At 38.7% G+C, this 25,673-nt stretch overlaps 1 protein-coding gene across 8 annotated transcripts in view; it reads right to left on the bottom strand.

The window, feature by feature from the left end:
* Positions 1–3,064: 3,064 nt before the first annotated feature.
* The window catches only part of ZNF521 (zinc finger protein 521), a 328,366-nt gene continuing 305,757 nt past the window's right edge, over positions 3,065–25,673 (bottom strand). For all 8 annotated transcript variants that reach the window (XM_060775191.2, XM_060775188.2, XM_060775187.2 and 5 more), the window contains one exon: positions 3,065–3,903. In XM_060775191.2, coding sequence (XP_060631174.1) covers positions 3,874–3,903 — 30 coding nt within the window. In that variant the 3' untranslated portion in view covers positions 3,065–3,873. The remainder of the gene's footprint in view (positions 3,904–25,673) is intronic.

Raw genomic sequence — 25,673 nt, 5'->3', positions numbered from 1 at the left:
TAAAATCTTTATACTTTTGCACAGAATTCTTAGAAAAATAAAAAAAGAGTTTTAAGATTCTTTTCCCCTCAGGAACCCTATGATGCTTTTGAGGAACCCTAGAGTTTTGCAGGACAGTTTGGGAACTGCTGCTCTAGAACATTTGGAATGAAATATCTGAACATGTGCAAAACCCATTTCTGTGAGGTACAGAAATCATAGAGAAGATAACCCACTGACAGAGGAAATCAACAGCTCCACATCCCAATTGGGCACCACAGTACTGTCATGAACATCACCTTTCTAAATTGCTAGGCAGAGGCAGGGTAGGCTGATGGCAATTGTTGCCTCGTCTTTGCCCTCTTTATGCCAGATAACAGAAACTCTCATTCCATAAAGCTGTGGCCTGATTTTCCAGCCAGTGTTTCTGCACCCCATTTTTCCACCTCCTCCAGATTCCTTGCTGCTGGCCCAGTTTTGTTTTCCCTCTTGACCTTAGGTTGGCTCATTTTTGCTTTGGTGATCCACTGGGGAGGATTGCATGCCAAGGTCTAAGCACCATCATACAAACAGACTCTCTGTATTTTTTTTCTGTTCAGCAAGCTGATACCCCTATCTTGTTCTGTTTGCTAAATGCTCTGATAAGCCCCTATGGAAAACTCAATTCTCATTGGGAAGTTTGAATGTCTTTCATAATCTGTTTAAACAGCTTTTAAGGGTATCTCCGAGAAACCAGCAACTAATGAGAAAGGTAAGTGGATGCAGGCATTTGTTACAAGCAACTTGCTCTTTGAATCAGGAGGTGAATGTGACCAAAAGATTTCTATTCCCTAGCTCTGGATGTCAGAACCAATCAATGGGTAAAGCTACCACCATTTTTGTTGTAGCTGTTTACTGTGTTACTGTATTTACATAACTAGAAATTCAACAACCTGGTGTGTTTTGCAAGCTGTCATGACATAAGAAGCAAGTAATATGCTATGTTTTGCTTGCTAACATATTTTTTGACATATTTTAGCTTTTGATTATAAGATTGCATCTTTCCCAGCTACCATCTGTCTCAGCTCAGTGGCACAAACACAGTAGGGTGTAATATTTCTAACATATTTGAACTTGACAAAAACATGCTATTTACAGTTTAAACCAATATGTCACACTTTCACACATGAAGGCTGAACTAAATGCCGATATTAAAAGGGAGTATTTGTCATGAGGAAAGAACACACCATCAGATCCAATTTGGCAGAGATGACTAGTACATTATTGGAAATGAAACTGGAAATGTGACTTTTTATAAATAGAAGCTGGCATTGCATTTGCACTGTATGCATACTGTTACTTGTGTTTATCCATTTGTCAGCAGAAATTAGGTTTTCTTATAAAAATATGAGACTTTTTTTGTATTTGGCAACATGTGCATAAATTTCTCAAAGCTGGGGAAAGAATCATGACACATTTTTGCCTTGAAATCTTTGGCAAGAAAGGACTTAAAATTCCCCAGCCCTTTGTTTCCATCACTCCCATTTCTGGAGATTCAGTATGTGATGCTGGAAATCACACTTAAAAATCATCCCTGTCAGGAAAAGGCAAGCATCTCCGTCCCTTTGTGGCACTACATTGCAAAGCTCTAACCACTTTGTAATAAATTCTACCCAGTTCCAACAAATGGGGAGAATGGATTGGGGCTGAACTTCTGCAGTAGTACATCTGCAGAAGTACATCCAGGGCCAAAGGAAAAGTGTGTGCAGTCGGGGGACAAGGAGAGAATGAAGCAAAGTAAAGAGGATGCCTTTCTGATGTATCCTTCCTTTGCTCATACTTTGGACAAACAGGTTAATTCATTTCTCAGAAACACTCTTCTGCTGGCTATGAACCATGCCCCGCAGGACATGTTAGGCTGGAGTGTTCACTGAAGCGCTTTCCCTGGCCATGTCCTCTACTGCCATCTCTGTCAGCAGTGAGGACAAGGGACCGGAGGACAGAGGCGTTGGTGTCAGTGCTGTGGCTGGAACTTAACAGGGTTGCCACCTCTATTTGAGAAGAGGTGGGGGGAGAAACCAGCCACTACTTTCTCCTATTAGATGAATTTATTTAAGCATCTATGGCTCGAGTAGCATTTGAAGCTGAAATAAAAAGGAGAAAATACAGTGACAGAAAAGAGAGTCTGCAAGCTTAAGCACATTTAATGAAGAATAAGCTCCACTGAATATAATGGGTCTCACCTCTGCTGATTAATTATATTTAGGATTGCTTTAAAGTGCAATCATAAATATGAGATTTTGTCCAAGCATGGGTTCTTGTGCCCTTTAATTTTTTTAGGGCTATAGGTTGAGCATCTCTTATTTGGAATTCCAAAATCAAAACTCCAAAATTGTCCACATGGGTAGCAGAGTTAGTCAGAAAGCAAATATGTTTGTATCTCAGCCAACTTTATGGACAACTTTGCATTTTGGAGTATTTCAGATTTTGGAATTACAGATAAGGGATGCTCAACATTTTTAAAAAATCTATTGTAATGCAATAAAAACCCAAACACAACCAAATGTGTTTCGACAAGGTCTTAATCACTGGTGGAATACTATTTTTATTTTTATTTTTAGAAAACATAAATAAAAGTATTTATATTTTGGATTCTAGGAAGTCCAATTTTTCACTTTATTTCCACATAAACCACTATGTCTTTTCTGACTTGGCCAGCATATATTATATTTCCATGGGCAATTTTCAACTGTTGACATTTCTGAAAATATTATAGACCCATAAGAGGAGGACTTTTGCTATAGATCTTATCTCCCCATAATTATATGACTTGAGTGGAAAGTTGGCTATTATAAAATGCAAACTAGAAATACTACAGGGCATTGCCATGCTTCATGTTGCTTTCATTTATCTTTTGTACTAATATATTTTTGTAGTGTTTGCATCCTTATAGTACCTTCCTTATGAGATTAAACTAGCTTCTATGTTCTTATGTGTTTTATATACCAGTACTTTGTGGCAACAGCATATACTTATTGTAATTTAGGTTCCTGACTGTTGTTTCTTATGCTTTTATTAGGGACAAAAGGCACAGTCACACTGTATGTAATGGTAAACTGAATTTATTTCCTCTTGGAAAACCATTCCAGTAATCTCCAGGTTCAGACTGCAGAGTAAACATTAATAACAGTAACATACAAGTTAGTTCAACTGATTCAAAAATTTGGCCATGTGACATCATTAAGGAAAAGTCTTGAACACTCAAAAGCTTCAAATGGTATCCAGGAAAAAATTATTTGACAATCTACATAACAACTATTGCATATATGGTAATGCTATCTGTCATATCGCAAGGCTTACAAATATATATACAGGCCATATTCAGCTAGGGGATCCTGCTCAGAGCGAGCCTCATGTTTTGTGTTTTAGTTTATCGTTTTGCAAGAACCTTCAGCAACAAAAATACTCTTGGAATATGTATACCAAAAGAGAGAGATTGGAGACATAAGCTTGAATAAAAGGAACGCCAAATAGGGATGTAATGCGTCACTGTTATTTCCTCCCCCCCACTCCTTGAAAATAACATTTCCTGACACCTTTATTTCCATTATACATTTCACCGTTCTTTTCATCGTGCTTGCTGCTTGAATAGGGCCCAAGTCCACTTGTCTTTATAAGACAATTTTAGTATCAGACAACATAATACATGTGCAACACTTTATATACAGGAAGTCTCTCCGGTGCTCAAAAGTTCAAACACATGAACATCCAACAGCTTTAATAATACAAGTTGTATGGTACAATACAATGTTTCTGAATAATATACATTAACAATGAAAGTCTCGTGCAAAGATTAAAACATGTTCCCTTTTTTTGTCCCGCAAAGAATCCACTTCTGAAGAACTGGGCCTTGCACTAACTGCTATGTTGAGTCATTGTATGATTCTGTAAGAAAAAAAAAAGAAAAGAGATAGGTAGTTATTGTATAGTTGAAGCCAAAAAGTACATTAGCAAGGCTACAAAAAGACCATATGACAGTAATAGCAGTATGTCACTATGTTAAGTGGACTTGATGTCAATGAAAAGAAAGATTTTACTTCATATTATGCACTAGAATTATTTCTATAATCTTGAGTAGCACTAAAGGTATCTTAGGATCAAATCCAAAATATTACTTGACTACGTGTCCATTCAAGCATAGGCCAAATTTGACACATAATGTGGAATATATTGAGTTGTGAGCCACAATCCATAAGGAAAACACTCCCCTAAAATTGGGGAAATGGCCTTTTCAACTTGCAGAAATGTTCACAGATCCATCCTGATGAGAAATTCGAACAGAGTAGTTCTTTTGTGTGACTGTCTCAACAGGAGTCTATTCAAGAGTATTCTGGAAACTAGGCCTAACAAGGAATGAAAGTCTGTGATGAATACCAAAGGAAGACAGATTTTTCTATGTTACTATTAGCCTGTGACTCCTTTAGTATTTTGAAAACACTCAAAGTTGCATTGCTAAGAACTCTTAGCAGAAAGTAAACTGCACTTGTAGTCCGAGTATTATTCCTAATCAAACATGCTTAGAATTCAGCCACACAAAAATATTAGGCACCACCCCATATTGCAAACGTAAATTTATTGCAAAAGGTTTACTTCATTGTATATAAATTGAGAATCCCAAAAAAGACACAAGACTGTTAAAAAGGGAAAGATTATACCATTTGATTTTACATATAGTACCTTCCACATCAACTCACTTCAAAGTGCTGGAAAGCAGTGACATGTATCTGAAAATAGCAGCTATTGTACCAGTTGGTGCTGGTTTTAAACTTAACATTATGTATGATTCAATCTGACTCTTCAAGGTATTTCACCCTGTTTATACTTCAAAGCTTAACATATGGAGAGATAAATATTCTCCGTGGTGTTCAGATTTCTATGTAGTGCATATCACATTGAAGGATTCAATAATATGATTTATTGTAAAAAGCTCTCATGGCCGGAATCACCGGGTTGTTGTAGGTTTTTCAGGCTATATGGCCATGTTCTAAAAGCATTCTCTCCTGATGTTTCACCTGCATCTGTGGCAAGCATCCATCTCCACAAGGAGTCTCAAGGTGGCTAATGCAAATAACTTGCAAATGACTACAATGGCTGTGTGGTGTTTTCATAAGGAAGAGGGGAAAAGTTGGTTCACTTTCTGATAAAACTTGGGAAATATTTCTCCCTGGATAACAAAGGTACAATGTGCTGGATATCTCAGTGAGAAAAGGACTTTTGTGAAGAGCAAAAAAGCTCTTGGAACCTATCCTTATTCTAGAGTCATAATGTTTATTTCATACCTATTCACTGCCCCAGGATACTGTTATTAGATTCCCCCCACCCCCTCACTGTATAAATGTGATAAGATCACAGTTTAACACAGAAGAGAATGAAAAAAGTTATGTTTTTAGAGTATAGGTGCCAGAATATCTCAGCCAGCATAGCCACTGGCCATGCTAGCTGAGGGACTCTGGGACTGACAGTCCCCAATAGTCACTACTCAAAGCCTGCCACATAGTCAGTCAAATTTGGCTACCTAAACATGTCAGCAGTGGTAAACAAATGTATTGTACTGACCTCAATCTGAATGGGGAGGAATGAGTAAACGAGTCCCTATTGTCCAGGCAACTAGGCCAATGTTCCTGGTTCCCTGCAGTGGTGATATAACTGTGTGCCAGCACTGCACAGCATGTTACTTGCCCCATTGCAATTTCAGTTACCTGCAGTTATGTACAACAAGTAGTTCCCTTGAAATGTACGCAGGGATAACACTGGATATTATGTAAGTCTTTAAAAGGATGAGTATTCAGACATCCATCCATATACATGTGCCTATCCAACTCTAGTAATTGACACATGCTGGACTGCAGCTTCAGTCTGGGTGCTGAGCTACAAGAAATGAAGAGACGAGAGAATCTCAGTGTCGCACTGAAACCAATCAGTTGAAGGCTCAGTGCATTTTGACTCAAAAGGCTCTTCCTTAGGGGCAAGTGAACCAGTTTCAACAGAGGAATAGCTTAAACAGCCATGCACTCTATTACATTCTTTTTATTCGAAATGCATCAATTCATAAAACCGCTGTTATGGCTAAAGGACACATGTGTCCTAGTGTTCAAGTCCATTGCCAAGCTTTTAATTATCCTGATGGACGACGTGCACTACTTTCTCAAAGTCTGTAGCTGCAACAAGAGCTCTACACATTTACAGGCTCCTCTTGTCGACTATAGCAGATGGACCACTGTGCACACATGAGGCTCCTTTTTTCCTACCAGAGCCAACGATAGGAGAGCAAAGAGAGCTGCAATGCTGGATCGTAGCCTATGTGTTTTAATGAGACCCCCTACCTCCTTTTTGAAAACTCTGAGTCACATGTGGCCAGTTTAGTGCTTACAACAGCCACACAGCAGTATATGACATGCTTGAAAGCAGCTTTTCATGTATGCTCGGGACTCAAACCACAATGATTTTTTTAATTAAAAAAACCCCATGAAGGCACTAAAGTGGACGTTACAAAATAAATGGAATTACACTGTGCTCAGCTCTACTTTTGACTGAAGAGGTTAAGATGCAAACATGAGGTTGGATCTGGAGAAGCACCAATTTGGCTTCCACAATAGTATCTCCTGGCCCTTTCTACTCAAGACTTTTTGTATCTCTCCAAATATTGCTCCTGACGTTTAAGAGAATGGTGTGGTATTCTGACAGGAGGGGAGTTGGATTTAGAGAGATGTAACAATGAGAAAGGCTGCCTGGTGCAGGCATTAGGCCCTTTCCATTCATTCAAGTCACCTCTGGATGTAAGACATACAGTCAATTGACTGAACATTGTGCCCAGGACATCTTTATATGGCTTCTCTAGTTTTAAACTGAATTGAAAAACATGTTCATGTAAAAGGGGCAGTCAGGCTCACAAAGGCCATACACAATCTGGATCTCGATAGAGGTTACTAACTTGCTCTTAATAAATTTGAAATGTTTCCCCAGTTCCCACATAGTCAAGAAGAGGAGTGGCCTCTACCCTTATTGATAACCTGCTAAACCAGTGATTCCAAAATTTTGCCTCTTCAGATGTTGTGGACTTAATCTCCAAAACTATGACTATTAACCTTGCAGTCTAAGGCTTCTGGAGCTGAAGTCCAAAACTTCTTGAGGAGCCACTACTCTAGACCATTTTGACTGCAACTAACAGCTGAGGCTGAATGTAGTCAGGTGACTCTAACACTGTCATTTTTCTTCTCTTGCATTTTTGTACACTTTGGATTTTGTTGTATCTCCCTGCATGGCTAACATGGCTACCTCTGACCATTTTACTTCTTTAGAGCACGAAGAAAGCTAGAGAAAAATAACTGGCTATGGCAAAAGTCTGTTTAAGCACATCATTCTTGTAACATTCATGAGAAAGAAAGGTGAAAGATGGGAGGAAAGAAATAAAGGGGGGGGGAATCTAATCCCACAGAGAGCTATATTACAAAAAAAAAAAAAAGAGTTGTCTATTGGAGACGTCATGTCTAAGTGACTGAAAATTGCAAGCATTAATCCCAGTTATGAACAGTTGGAGGTTTTGTTTTTAGGGTTTCTTTTATGAAGGAGGTTGTGTTTAAAAATTTGGGGCAAATTTTTCCTCTATTATCCACCCAGCAGATGTCAACTCTGCTATTCTCCTCTTTCCATGTGCTGAGGACTCCCACTTCCATGACAATAGGAGCTGACACAAGTGAGGAAATCAGAAAACGGAGCTCCTGTTGACATGAACATGGGAGATTGGGTTGCACAGAGAGAACCAATATTAGAGTTAAGAGCTTCTGTGTAACTCTGAGAATGGAATTTGCCCTTCACAGGACATACAGAATATTTAAGGCAGATATTTCTAACATTGCTTTTCTTGAAAACACATCTCACTAAATAACTTCCCAGAGTTCTCTCTATTTTCCCCTCCCTCCCCTCTACCTCCACAAAATCTAGAAATTCTGAAGACATCAAGTTCATTACTTAGAATAGTTCAGTATTGATATATCTCCATTCTTTATCCCCTACAATTCTTGTGATCCTGGAAAGTCTTTACAATTTGCTATAACTATTGTTGCCTTAAAGATAATAAAAGGGAAAGAGCTGAATATAATTTTTGAGCAGTAAAACACAACACACACCAGATACACAGTTTTCATTATAACAGGCTATATGCAGAAAGGAAAGGAAGAAAAAGAAGCTTCCACTAAAAGAAAAAGAAGCTCCAGGAAAAGAAAAAGAAGCTTCCACTAATTCACTACTCCATTAGAATCCCTAATGTGAAGTGCAGTTGCTTTCAATTTAAATGAGACATTTTGAAGCTCAATGAAATGAATGCAATTGCTGCTCAAAAGCTGATTATAAATAAAGAAATATAAAGATTGAATGGGGATGTTATTGTTCAACAGATGGTGACAATATCACAGCAGCATGTTTTTTTCCTCCTTTCTTAATTCAAGAAAACGAATCGCAATAATCAATCATCACCCATTAACTAATTATGGTATAGTAGCATTTTAGAATTTATGGAGAATCCACATTTAAGCACTCTGTTACAGCTTTCTTCCCTTTCTATAAACTGACGGCATTCCAACATAGTTTCAGGTTGTAAAACAGATTTCTACATCGGTAACCTTTAAGCACTACTTTTAAAAAACAACACACACACACACACACAACAAAAGCAATTGGTTTCCAACAGGCTGGATAATAAGTCTTTTGACCTGCATTCTTCTCTGACCCATTAAGGTCACCTCTGTGCTCAGGCATATATCTGACTTCGGAAATGCCTGCAAGTCCTGCATTTCATCTCCTGCCCACTCAAAATAAAGCTTTCTTTAAATGTATCTGTACGGGTCCCAAAAGACCGAGGAGGCATCCCTGTAGTGGGCAATGGAGGGACAGAAGCTTCTGCCTTTATTAATGAATGCAGACCATTATGAGTCTGGCTGGCTCCTGCGCTGTTCCCAGAAGCATATACTGTACGTGACTTAAAATGCTAGAATATTGACACAAAGCGAGCCAGGCAACCCTAAGGAAAATTACTCCTTGGATATAATGTAGGCTCGTAACAGCTATTAGAGTACAAAATAAAACCCTCCGGGATCAAACTGACATATACAGCTTTCTACCTACTCCTCAAACATTAGAAGAATTTCTTTGTGAAGGCATTCTCAAGGACAGCATTAAACTGACTTTTGTAGCAATCTGCAACAGCTTTTTGGCTTACAGCTTTTAGTACTAAATCTCTAGTTTGAATCAATATAAGTACTATATCCTCTACATTAATCAATACATTTGGTTCAATACACATTCTATTAAATTATACTTTCTAATCAAGATTTTCTGCTACTATCCCCTCGTTCCTCCCACCCTCCAAACTTCTCACTTTCAATTTGTCCTCAGAGAACAGCAGGATGTTGGATTTTCTTGGCAGAGATATGGGCAAAAATGGAAAGGGGCAAACCCAGCAAAAATGTTAATTAAAATTCCAAATACCAAACAGATGATGTAATTCCAGTGTCAATATAGCATCTAGAACCTTTAGTATGTTAGTTGACTCGCCTAGCTATCAAGATAGGGTATCTATCTATAACAAATCTAATTATCTAGAGACAAAACTTGAACAAATTGGAAAAGGAAACTTGCTGCAACATAAATGCATACTGTTAACAGGAAATAGTTTTTATTTTATTTGTGAAATGATGAAGGAAAGAAGCAATACTTTCAATGAAGCCCAATTATGGAACATGAACCACATTCATGAAGCAAACTGTCAAAGGTAATGTTTTAGTTACCCATGTAAATTCCCATCTTGATCTTGGAGATTCATTACATAGGGAGAATGATCTGGCAACTTGAGTTGGTTGAAAACATAGCTGTGAGAGTACTAACTGGGGACCTCATCACATTAACATCTAGAACAATCATGCCGCCTGCACTTTATCCCATGTCCTTTCTCCATTGTTACAGCTCAGCACTTATCCCATTCCCTTCTCCTACTGTCTACAGCCTGGCCACATTTACAGCAACTTACCACCATTGGTTGATGAGCACAGTTTTAATAAGTTTCGATTGATGTTTTATATGCGTATATGTTTTACTTATTGTATTTTATACTGTATTTATTTTGTGTTCTGTTTTTAGGCACCTTCTGCCATGCGTAAGCTGTCTCGAGTCCTTTGGGGAGATGGTGGCGGGCTAGAACAATAAAATTATTATTATTATTATTATTATTATTATTATTAAATGCTAAATCAGTATGCATTCTGTTGTTTTTAAGGGTTGGATGCATACTATATTCAGATGAAAGGCATACAAACCCCATCACACCCAGTTTCTATCTTTTGAAAATACAGCGTTTTGACTAATCTCACCACAGAAGGCTGGCTCCCCCCATCTGTCTGAATGCCTCCTTATGTCACTTTCTTCTTCTTCTAATATTGTACAGTAACATAGCTTGGAAGTCTTGAAGTACAATTCTCATGGGATTTTAGAAGATCTTTGTCTGTGCAGTATTATGTTTCCATGATCACTACCCCTTGGTGGAAAACAGTGAATTCAGCAGAGGGGGGAAAACTGTGCAAATTTCAGTCATAATAATGGGGGGAAAAGGTAATCCCGGATGTCTTTCCCTGGCAACTATCAAAAGAGAAATGATGACGGCTTCCATCGCAGACTCTTGGGGTCAGTAGAATCTACCTCCATACATGCTCCCAAAGGAGATAACACAATTGGTGGAATGTATCCTGAATTTACAGTCACATAGAACAACAATGCCTCAGAACTGTTTTAAATACAAAAAATATTCCAATCCTGCTTGCAATTACTCTCTTTCTGAGATCTTTTGCAGATGGATTTCAATGGATTGTTGATGGAAGGTCCTTAAACGACGTGCTACAAATTTATTCTTAGTTTTACAGCTGTCTTACCATGCTCTGAAAAACAATGTTTTTATGGCATTACAGGCTGAGTATCCCTTATTCGGATTGGCAAAATCCAAAACTGAGATAATGATACCTTTGCTTTCTGATGGTTCACTGTAGACAAACTTTATCTTATGCATAGTAAAGGTAAAGATTTTCCGATGACATTAAGTCCAGCCGTGTCCGACTCTGGGGGTTGGTGCTCATCTTCATTTCTAAGCCAAAGATCCGGCGTTGTCTATAGACATCTCCAAGGTCATATGGCAGGCATGACTGCATGGAGCACTGTTACCTTCCTTCCAGAGCGGTACTTATTGATCTACTCACATTTGCATGTTTTCAAACTATTAGGTTGGCTAAAGTTGGGGCTAATAGCAAATTGCTAGGTTGGCAGAAGTTGGGGCTCACCCCGCTCCCCAAATTCGAACCTGTGATCTTTTGATCAGCGAGTTCAGCAGTTCAGTGGTTTAACCCACTGCGCCACAGGGGCTATGCATAAAACACTTAAAATATTGTTTAAAACCACACTGATGCTATGAAACATGAAATAATTTTGTCTTTAGACTCCAAGATATTTCATTATGTAATGAATGAGTTTTACCCCCACTGTGTTAGTCTTGATGTGGTAGAGCCTCCGTTTGCTCTATGGTGCAGTCAACTAAGGCACATTGTTACTCATTTGGGGAAGGGGGGCACTGTTGTTACAGTGTGGTTCCAGTTCTGTACAGCTGCCTTCTACTGTACAAAGCTTCCCATATATCTGAACCTCTGGTTTTTAAGATGACCCCCTAAGAAGATTACAACCCTTAACCCAGACTACTTTAGACACGCGAAATTACTACTTGATTTCTAGATTTCCTCAGGAAAATGCAGAATTTTACAGTGACTTCTTTCTCCATTCCTGCAACTTATACCCTCCATGTGGATCTGGTTCTTCAGATTTTATTTACTTACATATTTAAATCACCTATATTCTTTTGTTCTGCTAAATAGTCCCAAAGCAGGTAAATTGCATGCATAAAACAAAAAGAAAATATTCTAAAATGCAGAAATTACTAAAACATCATATAATAACAATATTTACCCTCCATACATAGAATTGTTAAAGATGTTCTGTGGGATTTATTCCCAGGTAAGTATTCAACATGAAGACAGTAGCAAATAGATTTTAAACAAATTAGCAGGGAGGGATAGATTTATGATGTCTGCACACAAACAAGCTATCACTCAATATTTGCTACACATAATACTAAAAATGTCAAATAGGTTGATTGTTTGAGTTAGCCCTTAGCTACAATACAGTAGAACATTGTTCTGGTGCACAACTGCTTGGACTTTCCCTCCCTTCCTAGGTATGAGAACTACTTTGCTAAAAGGGCAAAAAATGTGCTGACAGCTGGGAAGCATCTGGGATGTCTGCATTTTTACAGGGGCCTTGTGTGAGTGGAGCTGCAGGAATCAAGAGTCCTCCTTCTTTCCATCTCTTCTTTTTCCCTGTCAAATTTATGACAGTGTTGGATCAAGGGCTCATTGAGAGAGAAAAAACTCAGAGGAGGCTGGATGTGTGACTAACACCCTTTTCTTCATTCATTATGTCAGTCATCAAAGAGAGCAAAGCAACTAAAAATCTGGGGGGGGGGGGGAGGGGGTTAGGGGCACCTTTATCATCTGGTTCAAAGAGCCTGCCATAGCTGAGGGAACTGCTCAGGTTGGTTAGAGAGAGAATCTGGATGCCTTGGAGGGGACCAAAGACAAGTGACCTGGAAAGGCGGTACAAAGGGTGGAAGTTGAAGGAAGGCAATGTGAAAAATATGCGGCAGCAGTAGCGCCTTCCTCCCCTGCTTCCTTGTTCGGGTATCAATGGAAAATGGTGGCCACAGTGGTGACACAACCCTATAAAGGGAGATTAGGTGCCTATGGAAGTGGCAGGGAGTGGATGGCCAGCAGAATGATGAGGCTGCCCAGCTCCTGGCAAGCCCCCCAGCTCCCAAAATAAAATTCACAACTATAACAAAATTAAAATTATAACAGATAAACTAAAATAACATGACCTATCAATGACTGCATATCTAACATTAAAACATGACAATAATTTAAACAAATCTAAAATCTGTTTAAAATTATTAAGATTTTGTACAGCTAGCCAAGATAAAGTGAAACACCATTTCCAGTCTCAGGTGATTATACATGCTATTCTAAACCTCCTCCTCTCTATATGTTAAGAAACATACATACATTTTAGCAGTTTTTAAAAAATAAGGAGGGCGGCGTTTTTAGTTCTATGGGAAGAGAGTTCCAGAGATGGGGGCAATCACAGAGAAGAACCCCTCTCTCGTTACCACCAGCCGCACTTGAGCTGCGCTCTTAGGAAAGACCAAGACAAGAACTTAGGCCCCTTCCAAACAGCTGTTTTAAATCCATATTAAACTGGATTATATAGCAGTGTGAACTCAAGATAATCCAGTTCAAAGCAGATATTGTGGATTATCTACCTTGGCATTCTGGGTTATATGGCTGGGTCTGTATTAGAAAAACCAAAAAGAGTCACCAATCTTCCTCTACTCCTCCTGCTGTGGCAGAGAAGTACTAAAAAATCACTGCCACTAATGTTTTCTCACCCCAGGTTACACTAACCCATGGATAAATTAAGCTAGGTTTTTGGGGTTAATTATTTTTGTCAAAAATGCCTTCACTTATACACAAGTATATACATTGAGTAACCAGTTTGCCCCCGGTGCCAAGGAGCCCCCGGTAGTGCAGTGGGTTAAACCCTTGTGCTGGTAGGACTGAAGACCAAGTCGCAGGTTCAAGTCCGGGGAGAGCACGGATGAGCTCCCTCTGTCAGCTGCAGCTCCTCATGCGGGGACATGAGAGAAGCCTCCCACAAGGATGGTAAAACATCAAAACATCCTGCCGTCCCTTGAGCAAGGACCTTGCAGATGGCCAATTCTATCACACCAGAAGTTACTTGCAGTTTCTCAAGTTGCTCTTGACACAGACACACAAACACACACACAACAGAAAACTCAGTTTGCCTGGTTTAAACCAGCATATGATAATTTAGATTTGCATATGTAAAATCTTATCCTAAAGTTCTCATAAAATGCAGTTTTGTTAACTCAAGGGCTGAGAAACTGATAAACAAACATATCCTCCTTCTCAGTTTCTCGCACATAGTTCCTCTATTAGGCCAAACTCTCCAACAAAGAAAACATAAAACGAATCCATGTTTTTCTAGTACAGCAGAGTAACACAGGGCAGAAGGTTTTGGGAGGTGAGGCCATCTAATCAAATATTCAAGGATTAAATCAGTGTGTTATGGACAGATGTGTTCATGTGCCAGTTGTTGTGCTCTAACTTTTTTCTAGTAATGTTTAATTTATCACACTGGTGCTGTTTAGAAGAAAACATCTGTAGACAAGTTTGAGTGCAATATCCCCTGTTTTACATCTCTGCACTCCGATCTTTCTCTATACTTTAATTGTAGATACAGTACCTTCAAGACAACTAAATCGGGAAAAAAGTGACAGAACCAGGGCCCTTCCACACAGCCTGATATCCCAGAATATCAAGGCAGAAAATTCCACAATATCTGCTATGAACTGGGTTATCTGAGTCCACACTCTGGTAATGTGGGATTTTCTGCCTTAATATTCTGGGATAATGGGCTGTGTGGAAGGGCCCCCAGATACTTGTCAGGGCACAAGGTATTTAACTTTTCCATGAACATACACTTTGCTTATTTAGCACTGAAAAAAATATGACTATGGAAATACAAGTCACAATATGCATGTATGTACTGTGTGTGTGTATATATATATAGAGAGAGAGAGAGAGGTCAAAGCTTATTACACAAAGTACTCCAAAACATTTAAGAACCCTGTTTAGTAATTAGTGGCAAATAATGAGATCTTAAAATGATTATAACACAGATGCTTTTAGGACTAAACCAGCTCTAATGTCATTCATTTTCACTTAAGAAGCTTTATGTTTCTATGAGTGTTATTAATAGGTAAGTTCTAAAAAATTTTCCTAAACATGTTAGGCAGTTGGGTATTTTGATTTAGTTGAGTACTTGATTGTCAGCCTTCATATGTTAAGCTTTCAAAAGATTACCTAATTAATATAGAGATACACTGCTGATTTTATGATCTATAAATTATAGGTAATTTTTCATGGTGGTGGTGGTGGTGGTGATGATGATGATGATGAAGAAGATGAAAGCAATGATGTGATGTTTTTCTAGGCAGTTGGGAGAATGCATATAGAGTCAGAGTTAAGTGTGTGTGAGAGAGAAAACATTTCTGGTATTTAAAATAGTATGTTCCTAACACTACTCACACATTTTGGGATTTTTATACACTCTGAAGCACAATATAACACAGAAAATGAAGATGTTGAGTTAATCATGTTGTGTACACGGAGAAATGCCACCCCAACGAAAGGGGATGAAGTAGATTATGTATGGATTTTATCAACAGTGAATGATCCCAGGCATACAAGTGACAAAATAGAGACTGGGGTATCATCACCAACAAAAACTGACATGTTTACTAATGTCTAACACAATAGGCAAAATGCTAAAACATCTCCTTTGTAACCAGTATTGTTTCTGAAGTTCCTTAGCACTGTTTGCTCTTAATTTCCTACTTCTTTTTCTTCAGCATTTGTCCCACTTGATGGCAGGGTGAGCTTTACTGGTTTGTTGGGGGCATTTCACCTGGTTGTGCATCTGGTCAGGGTGTATGCCAGCAGTTTTCAGATCATTGTGTAACGTATCCAGCCAATGTTGTTTCAGTCATCCCTTTGGTCTCTTGCCAGGCACTTCTAAATCAAGAGCAATCTTGCGAATGGACTCGTCTTCACCTCGGAGAATATGATCATATCATCTGAGGTGTGATTCTCGTACTTTGTCTGCGATTGGACCAATGCCAAAGAGTTGCCAGATGTCATTGTTGTGGATGTGGTCAAGTAATGTGATGCCAGCTGCAAATCGTAGCATCCTCATCTCCATAACACTGAGGTGGCATTCTGCTTCCTTTGTTGCCAGCCAACATATATTGCAGCAGGCCTTATGACAGTTCGATAGATTTTTGATTCTAGGTGATCGGGTATCTTCTTGTTGCAGAATACACCTGCTACCGAGCACCATTTCATCCAATCCATGTGGTGACTTTGTCAAAAATGTTGCCATCTGAAGTTATCATTAATCTGAGGTACTTACTCAAACTTCTCACCAATCCTTCAGTTCTGATGAACCCTCTGCTACCATCATCTTCCCATCTATGCTCTTCCTAGAATTCTCATTAGCTTCTAATTTAAAGTCTATATCAACAAAACAGCTCAGTGTCTACATATATATCAGCATTCCTTGCTGAATCCTGCCTCCTGCCATCATTACTAAAGGAATTGCCTTCTTGCTGCCTAGATGTTTCTTTCTTCCCATCAGTCCTTCTGTACATCTAATACCTTTGCCATCTCTGAGCATCATACACAAGTAATGCTGCACAGAAGAAAGAGAACTCCCTTGTTTTCCTCTACAGATCAAATGTTCATTGGTGTTTTCTGTTGTCAAAAATATGATTTTTGGATGGGAATGATGGCAACAGTAATATGGGGTGCAAAAACAGATATGCGATATTCCAAAATAATAAATCTCTTACTTTGGAGGATATTCTGCTTGTTAAAACTGTCTTGTTGAGTATGTAGTCAGCTCTGTGTTTACCTATTCCCTTCAAGTTTAGGCTCTGTACAATAGTTCATTGGTTAATGAATTCGAACTGAGTGAGGGTGCCATCCTTTATCAGAATGCCAAGACATTCCAGAGACACTTGTTAAGAAAGATCAGCTTGTCTACACTTCCAGAACACAAATACAGAACAGAAAAACTAGCGTGAGTTTCTGTGACATGTTATAAAAGACAATAACATTTTATGTGCTTATTGTGGGTCTTGGTTGTAAACTTGTAGTGCCTTCATTCTCTACTGCCTTGCCCCTGGTGTAATCACTTACACTTGTGCAAAGTGAGTGGAAAATGCTACCAAAGCAGAGTGCTGGAGTTTTATAGCTACTCTGCTCAACTGTGACTGGCTGCTCCAGGGGCAAAGGCAATAGAAAATTGTGCACAGAGTTTTTTTCAGATTTTTGTGGCAATACCTATTACCATATCCTCTCCACAGTTATCAGTCAGCATCTTTTCTTCTCTTGAGACATGTTCCAGTCTCCTAAAAATAATTGATATCTCTATTCTTATGTTCAGCATGTCCAAGGTTCTCATTGCCATAACACCAGAGCTACTCACAATCTATACTGTCATCATCCATACAGGGTACTCAGTCATTACAGTGTTATTATTTTACAGAAAGGAATGGTGCAGAAAGATAGTTTCCTGCATAAACTACTCCCTGTCATAAAATGATCTAGCAGTCCAGAAGTTAATCATTGATGAACGAAAGGGACAGTGCCTTCTCACAACACCAAAAGATAGTATCGATTACCATGGTTGGCTACAATTTTTTTACAAAGTTAGTTAAATACTGTAATTTTCTCCGCCATTTGCTAATTGTCTTGAATGAAAGGGGTAGGATGGTGAATGAATGAAATGATGGCAGGAAATAAAAGATGCACTTGAAACTGTGGTGAAATAGTGCAATGTGGTTGTGAAGTGAAATTCCAAAACACAGATCCAATTTTAAATTAATTTCAGTTCCATACTATATTAAGCAATTATAGTCATAGGATGTTAGATTCAAAACCATGTGCTGGCAACAAAAAATAAAAAAATACAGAGAAATTTGTTCAGGGTTATAAAGATCATTGATATGTTCAAAACAGATTCAATTTCAAGTTGCTGCTGCTCTATTTTATATTTATCATTATAGCTGGTTCCTTGTGATGCTTTTGGCATCTGTCAGCATAGGAGTTTGGAGGGATGAGGGAGAGGCCCTTCTCAATTGTGGCCCTTCAACTCTGGAATGCCCCCCTCCCCCCAGGAAGATTAGACAAGCAACCACCCTCATGACTTTTAAGTAGGATTTGAAGACCTGGCTGCTCAATCAGACCTTAATGTGGACAAGGTCTTTGTTATATAGATATACTTCATCTTTGTTATATAGATATACTTCATCTTGGGTATTTTGGCTTTTATTTAACTTTGATTTAACTTATATGAACCACTGTGTTTTAAATGATGTTTTCTACTGCCTATTGTTTAATTTGTTGATTTTGTTTTATTTTGTTTTATCTTTTTAATGATTTGTCATGTTATTATCTGGTTTATTTTTACTTTGCATATATTATTCATTGTATTTATTTATGTTGTAAGACACTCCAAGTTCTTTTGTGGAGATGGGGTGGGGTATAAATAAAGAAAGATGATGATGATGATGATGATGATGAGCTTAGTCTTTAGTCATCCATTCTGGATTCTTTAGACACCTTCCATTTCCCCTCTCCATTGGAAGTGTTTGAAATTATGCCTTCAATATTTCCCTTCTGATAAACTCCCACTTGTCATTAGTGTGGAGACATCTAAGACTATTCTCCCTAGCTACTTGTTTAAGTTTCTTTTCCACCAAATATTGTATTGTACTATTGGCCCATTTTTCTCTGTACAATTTGGGCTATTATCTCTAACTCTTGATGGACCTCCACTCTAAAGAATACATCTCCTCCCTGCACATATAACTTCATTTAAAGCTCTCCTTATTGGTTTTGTGAGTTTGGAGGTGATGATGCATCCTCTACAACAGTGGTTCTCAACCTGTGGGTCACCAGATGTTTTGGCCTTCAACTCCCAGAAATCCTAATAGCTGGTAAACTGGCTGGGATTTCTGGGAGTTGTATGCCAAAACATCTGGGGATCCACAGGTTGAGAATCACTGCTTTATAAAGATATCCTGTGCTGAGAAAGTATATCAGTTTTGCCCTTTCCTGCACTGCCACAGGAACCTCATGTTCAGGTTACCATAACCTATGTTTTTTGGGGCTACCCTTGAAATTGGCTCAGATGCTGAAAGTAGGGAATACAGTTAGTGTCCTAAATGGGACATCTGGCAGTGTGAATATCTCACCTATATGGAAATATTTGTTCTGGCTGCAGAAATGATTTGGAACCTTCACTCGGTAGGATCTTATAGATAAGTCATAACTTCATATGCAGCTTTGTTGATTGTGCCATTTCACATAAGGTCATCTAATGGTGACACAGAAATGGGCCTTCAACAAGGTAGCACTGCTTTTTGGAATCGATTCCTAACTTTTGTATGGAACAATCATATACTCCTGGCTCCATTACACCCAATTCCCTAACCTCAAATCCAAAAGGCTCTGCTTCTCCAGATGTTTATTTGTATTATGATGCTTAATTTGCTTGTGTTTGTAAACCACCTTAAGATCTTGGCTATTCATCATCTTCATAACCATCTGGACTTTCCACCATATTTATGCCAACTGAAAAAATAAGCTCCGATCAAGTAGACAGAATAGTACTGCTAAAGATAAAGGAACAGGCAGCAGGAAGAAAAAGGCAGCCTCCTTTTTAATCAGTCCTCAAAGGAATCTGTCATAGTGAAGTGGCACTTATTCTAATTTAAAGCTCTTATGGTTACTTTTACTTCTGTAAAATGTATAAACTAATAACTTTGCTAAACTGACACAGCACTCAAAATATATAAGCAACAAAAGCTGAGCTGAAAAGCTTTGTGCTTATAAGGTGGTAGTAGGGAGGTTTCTGTTTACCCCAAGATGTGCTGTTTCCAACAATGAAAGAAAATGTGTGTGTGTATGTGTATGTGTGTGTGTAGTTAAGATGAAAGTCCCCACAGTTCAATAATATCTCTGCACTGGATTGTCAACATCAGCAAGATCTGTACTGCACCAGGTCCCACTGTCACAGCAATTTCTGTTTAGCTACCTGAAAAACCATCTGTAGCTCAATTTTCAAGTTACAGCTGCCATATATTATTGTATACTTTCATAATCTATATAGAGGTTTTCTTTGTACCTCACTCTTTCAGCAAACAAGCAGTATTTCACATATAATATTTTACTCTTCTATTTATTACATAATTTTACTAAGTTGAAACTGTCTGACCTTCCCTCTAGACAGTCACTTATCATGTTGTTCTCATGGTATGGTGACATTTGCTAGTAAGTTAACACTCTTGGCTTCAAAATATTTACAAACAACTAAATATCTGCATACAATTGTATATAATAGACAAAATTCCATGTATGGTCATTTATCTATTTTTACTTCTTTACTCTTGCACTGTCTTGCATCTACACTGACATATAATGCAGTTCTAAACTGAATTATATGGTCAAGGTAGAGTCATATAATGCAGTTTAACTGGGGAGTGGTATGAAGGCATCACATCTTAGACTCCCAAAACTATGGTGTCTACTTACTATCATTTGCAAATTTTCAAACCCTTCTATGAACTGGAATTCTACTAGCAAGACATTTTTCAGCCTCTGAATCTAACAACAGCAGGAGAGCCTCAGGATGACCACCTGTGCTGTAGACACCCAAGGGAGAAAGAAGCACTGATTGTAGGGTAGAACAAATCTGAAAAGCAACAACAACCAGGTGTAACAGGAATGGAAGTAATTTCAGATTTTTTCCTGCCTAAGTACGTAAACTTCCTCTCTTTCCCCCAGAAGATTATAACAAAATGAATTAAATGAGTTGAACCAAACTATGTACTGCCATATAAACTCATAACAAATTTAATTTACTAATTTATTAAATTTATTCTGCTATTTACATTTATTGTTTTGAGAGTGTGGAAAGCATACTCAAGTGACATCTGAAATTAGTTGCCAGCATAAACAAGGGTACTTGACTGGGCCAGATTGATTCTGAAGGGGAAAAAACAGCCATTGAGTCTTGATCTAAAGTGTGATTCTAATATGAAACAGGATCTAAGATAGGATTTTGATTTTTGCTGATTCCTTCAATCACAGCCCTCAAAAGTGCTGTTTACTGCAATGATTTCTCCTTTTGAAATTGGACCCAAGTCCCCTCATCCCAAATACCAAAATCTATGGTTGCTTAAGTCCAATTATATACATTGGGTTGTAAAATTGTGTTCCTTATATAAAATGCTAAAAATCTAGGTGTGCTTTTTGGATTTTGGCCGGGGGGGGGGGGGCTGTGATTTTTTAAAAATGTGGCTGGTTGAATCCATGGATCTAGAATCCAAGTGAGTATAATCTACATGGAAAGTCTGCTGAGAGCACAGAGGAAGGGGACAGTGGATAGATAACTGGCCATGAGAGAGAAGGACAGTTATGTTCAATGGAGAAGCGGTGAGTAGTGAGTCACCATTTTCAGGCTGGGAGCAGGTATCCATGTACATCCTTTGGGTAAACAAAAGCAGATATTCTTTTTAAATTAGACTGAAAACAGAACCATATAGAAGATACTGTGTATAATGCTTACTTTTCACAGACACAGAATATTTTTTCATCGACCATAAGAAGGCTACATCGGTGACTATGATACTCTGCAAGGTTCCTATTATTTCTGGTGCTAAAATGCTGTTAAGATACAAATTACATCCTGTCATACAAACAGACCAAAATGAAAACTGACTTTGAGCAGAAAAGCAGTCAAACATGTATACTGAGCAAGACAAAAAATGCCATTTCTTTGCCGACAGACTACTTTGTAGACATTTCTCTTTGAAAACCAAAGCATTTGCTCTGGGTTTTTTTTTAAGCAACAATTTTAGGGTAATAGTTACAATGCTGTTTGTAGCAGAATGCACACCACTTTATGCTGACCTGACAGTACGTTCCTCTAAACCCTCTTTGGGGATACACACACACACACACAGAAAGTCAGATTTGCAAGACTGTATAGAACTTTTGCTGTTAATAAAATATACTTCACACAAATTACAGGAGATGACACATTCATACTGATTTGTACTGATCTAAATAAATCATTAAATAAAATAAACATAGCAAAATGAATTTGCGTCAATTATTTTCCCCAAAGAACAAAAGTAAAGCTACTTAATATCCAGAGAGGTTATGACTGATGGGAGAAGAAAATGATTCTGAAAGTGGCATGGTAATATACAATGCCACTGGATGCCAGTTCCTTTACTTCACATTGTAGTTTTAAAATAATTCTATTTATTAGGCAAATCTTTATTGCAACATGTGTTCCCATGCTGTGGTCTGTGGACCAGCAGTTTCCCCAAAAACTAAAATATGGTTTGCAGCCTCACTTGCTACACCATTGCAACGAGAGCAAGTAGTTTCACCAAACCTTCTTATAGTGCCGAGGCAACAGGAATGTTGGGAGGGGAGGGGCTGACTACCCATGAAAGGCGCAACAACAAGCCTCCCAACTGCTTCTCCTCCTCCCCCCTCCCCCTGAGCGGGGCCATTCTATCTAGCACCTGGAAATAGAGGCTCCTTGGTGTCTTCGTTTTTAGGCCTGTTCTTGGACTTATTTGGGGTGCTGATTCAGAAAATTGCATTGGATAGACCACATCAGCTCTAGATAATTAAATGTGGTTTTCTGTGAGTGAGCAGATGGCAATTACTGGATGGCACATGTTCTGTATCAGAAACTAGAGCTGATGTGGTATATCCAATGCAATTTTCTGAATCAGCACCCCAAATAATCAAACCAAATCTAAAGCTGACCAAAGACTGATCTGTAACCCTTTTAGTACTAATGTTGGAGAGTGGTCCCTGGTCAAAATGGTCCCTGGTCAAAGAAAAGGTTGGGAACCACTGTGCTAGACCATCTTTATCGCCGGGCAGGTGATTAAGCCAGGTAACTGATTCCGGTGTTGGGAAAGATGAATGAAATGTTTCTTTTAACTTACTATGGTTTAATTTTACCTGAACGGAAAAGGAGATTTGCTGGTTTGGGTGCTAAAACAACTTGGGCAATTTGGGCAATATGCATCTTGAACTGGAGGAGGACACATTGTTCCTGTGCTTCTGGCACTATGAAAATATGTGAGCCAAATCTGATTCATAAGACAACTGAGATACTGAGCTCTTATAATAGTGAAACTCCAAATTAAGTTTAAGCTCAGTGACAAAACTTCAATTAAAATATTTTTTTCAAAGTATATCTCAATCATGTTGATGCAAAAATCCACATTTCAACTGCCATCATTCATCTAGCACAATATTTTTGCAATCTCACCTTAAATCCATTTTATCATGTGTAGAGTCTGAAGGAAAAAAAACTATTTCAAAATTGTGATAACTGGCCTCCTGAATAACCCTTTTTCTTTCCTGTGAAGGCCTGATATTGGGAAAGAGATTTGCACACAGCTTCTCCACAGTCTACTTATTCTGCACAACATGGATTCTAGGATGAAACATTCACAGAGTTTCCAGGATAGTCAAAAGTGGTGCATGATCTTGGCAGATTAACTATTGCTGGGGGATGCTTATTTCAGTAGGCAGGTTAGCAAAATATCTAGAGCTGATCCAGGATGTTCAGATTGGGCTTTTTTGAGACCTTGGCAGTTTTAAATTGATGCATCTCTAGACAACTGAAGAAAGACATTCTGGGTGAATATTAGAGGCCACAGACTCTTTGGCATAGGTCACTTAACACACCATAGGCCATTACCAGAATACTGAAGAAGAAACACCAAACAGCAATGCACAGGATGGAACATGAGCACAAAGTATCCTCACCAGTTGATCCCTGACATTTTCAGAAGTTTGCCAGAAAAAAATAATGTGATAGATTGTATTCCAGTCCATAATAAAGATGACAAACTAAGGCTTGCTTCCAATAATGAGCCATTCACAAAACATGTATTTTATAGTGTGGATAATCATATTATGATGACATTATTCAAGCAAACCAGAGGGGAAAAAACAAACAAACCACATCTGAACAAATCTTGTTTTACGGTCACCATAACTTGCATACAACTTGGTGCACAACAACAACTGATTCATTAAAACTATGAGAAAATGGAAGCAACTACACAATTTCAAATGGGGATACACATATGTGAAAATTTCTCTCCCCTCCCCTCCCCATAAAACTGGCCTTATAGAGTTCAGATGACTACCCTAAGGCTGTAGTCAGCAGCAGGAAAATGGTATTTGGGTGTATATATGTATACTTTTCTCCCTTCTCGTATTACCTGATTGGAAATCACTCAACATCACCTGTGTGTCCAACAAATGGAGGAGTATTATAATTGAAATACAGCAGCCATTCCTCATCTGATGCCTACTCCAGTGTTTCAGTTATGAATGGAAAGACAGAAAGCTCTCTGTGAAACTCACAGCCTCTTTCCCTTACACTTTAGCCTGCCTCTCCAGCTCCTATACACTCTAAATCACACACTCTTGAAACAAACAGAAGCAAAGGAAAGCTTCCTTTCTTTGAGCAGTTATCTAGCTTGGCCCTAGAGTCAGTGTCAGAGCAACAACTAGGCAGAATTTCCTGGCATTCTCTCTTGTCTTAAACCCATACACTGCCTCTCAATAAATGCACTGAAGTAATCCTCGGCACTCCATCTGCACAGTACTTCCTTGTACAAAATAGATTACAGTATGTCATCTTTCATAATCTCCCCTACTTGTTCCACCTTCTCCCACCCTCTCTTTCTGACTACACATATTATAAATGGTTGAAAGGTTATGTGGCACTTGATTTCTCATTGCTGAGATTGCAGAAAGAGAGAAAAAGATGTGTGTGTTTTGCAAGCATTTCTATGAAGCATCTTCAATGTGTGCATGGGAAGACAACCTCAATGAAATGAAGGCAGAGAGATACTAAACAATGCTGCCCAAAGTTGCCGACTGTTCGGCTACAAGCCAGAAAATGAATCCAATTTTTCATTCTGTCATTATAAATATTTCAGTGCAAATGGTACTGATTTTCTGCAACTGTGGTTAAGCAAAGGGCTGCTGAGTGAATTTAAAAAAACAGAGAATGAAAAAAAGGTGCAAAACAAGAGGGACACAGGCAAAGGAATTAGTGTCAGCAACCAATTAATTTCTTCTCTTAAATGTACGAGATTCCGGGAGAAACTGCAGAATGAGACAGCGTATGACTCAAAGAAGATGGGGAGAAAAAAAAACATTTACCCTGCTCTTCTTCTGACAGTTTCTCATAAAATATCTGCAGTCCATCTATCTTTTAGTACTCCAGGCTCCTCTGGAGAGCAGAAAATAGTAGTTTAAAGCTCACTTCTGTGCCAGTCTGCGGGAGATTGCTTTCCACCGGACCCCTGCTGATGGCGACCTAGGGGAAGAGGCCCAGGAGTTATTCAATCAGCCCAAGACTCAGGGGCGGCTGGGGCTCCTTTGAGGGCTGATTATAAAGCTGCCCTCCTGTTGCCAGCCTCAGAACAGAACGAAATGAGCAGCCTCTTGCTGCGCAGATTCGGCAAGAAGGAATTTCACCTGTCATGGAGTTTGTCAGAATTTCAGGATTTATCTTGGTGCAAAATTAATAAAATACCAAGTAGGATTTCAACCTGACTACTCAGCCATGTCATCTCAAAGTGATCTTTCACCTAAGAAAACCTGGACACTGAGCTACTCCAGTCATTCTGCCCTACTTTTTCCTCATCTCTTCTTTGAAAGCTGTGGAACTTTACTGTGATGCTTCACTTGGCATATACTGCCTTTTTAGATGAGGGGAAAAAAAAACAGACTTCTTACTGCTATCGTTATATGCACTAGCTTTTTCCATGGACTCAGGTTTCATATCCAGTCCTCATAAAGACAGAT

Source organism: Anolis sagrei, chromosome 4 (genome assembly GCF_037176765.1).
Source record: "Anolis sagrei isolate rAnoSag1 chromosome 4, rAnoSag1.mat, whole genome shotgun sequence".
NCBI classification, from domain to species: domain Eukaryota; kingdom Metazoa; phylum Chordata; class Lepidosauria; order Squamata; family Dactyloidae; genus Anolis; species Anolis sagrei.
This window is presented reverse-complemented; position numbering and strand designations above follow the sequence as displayed.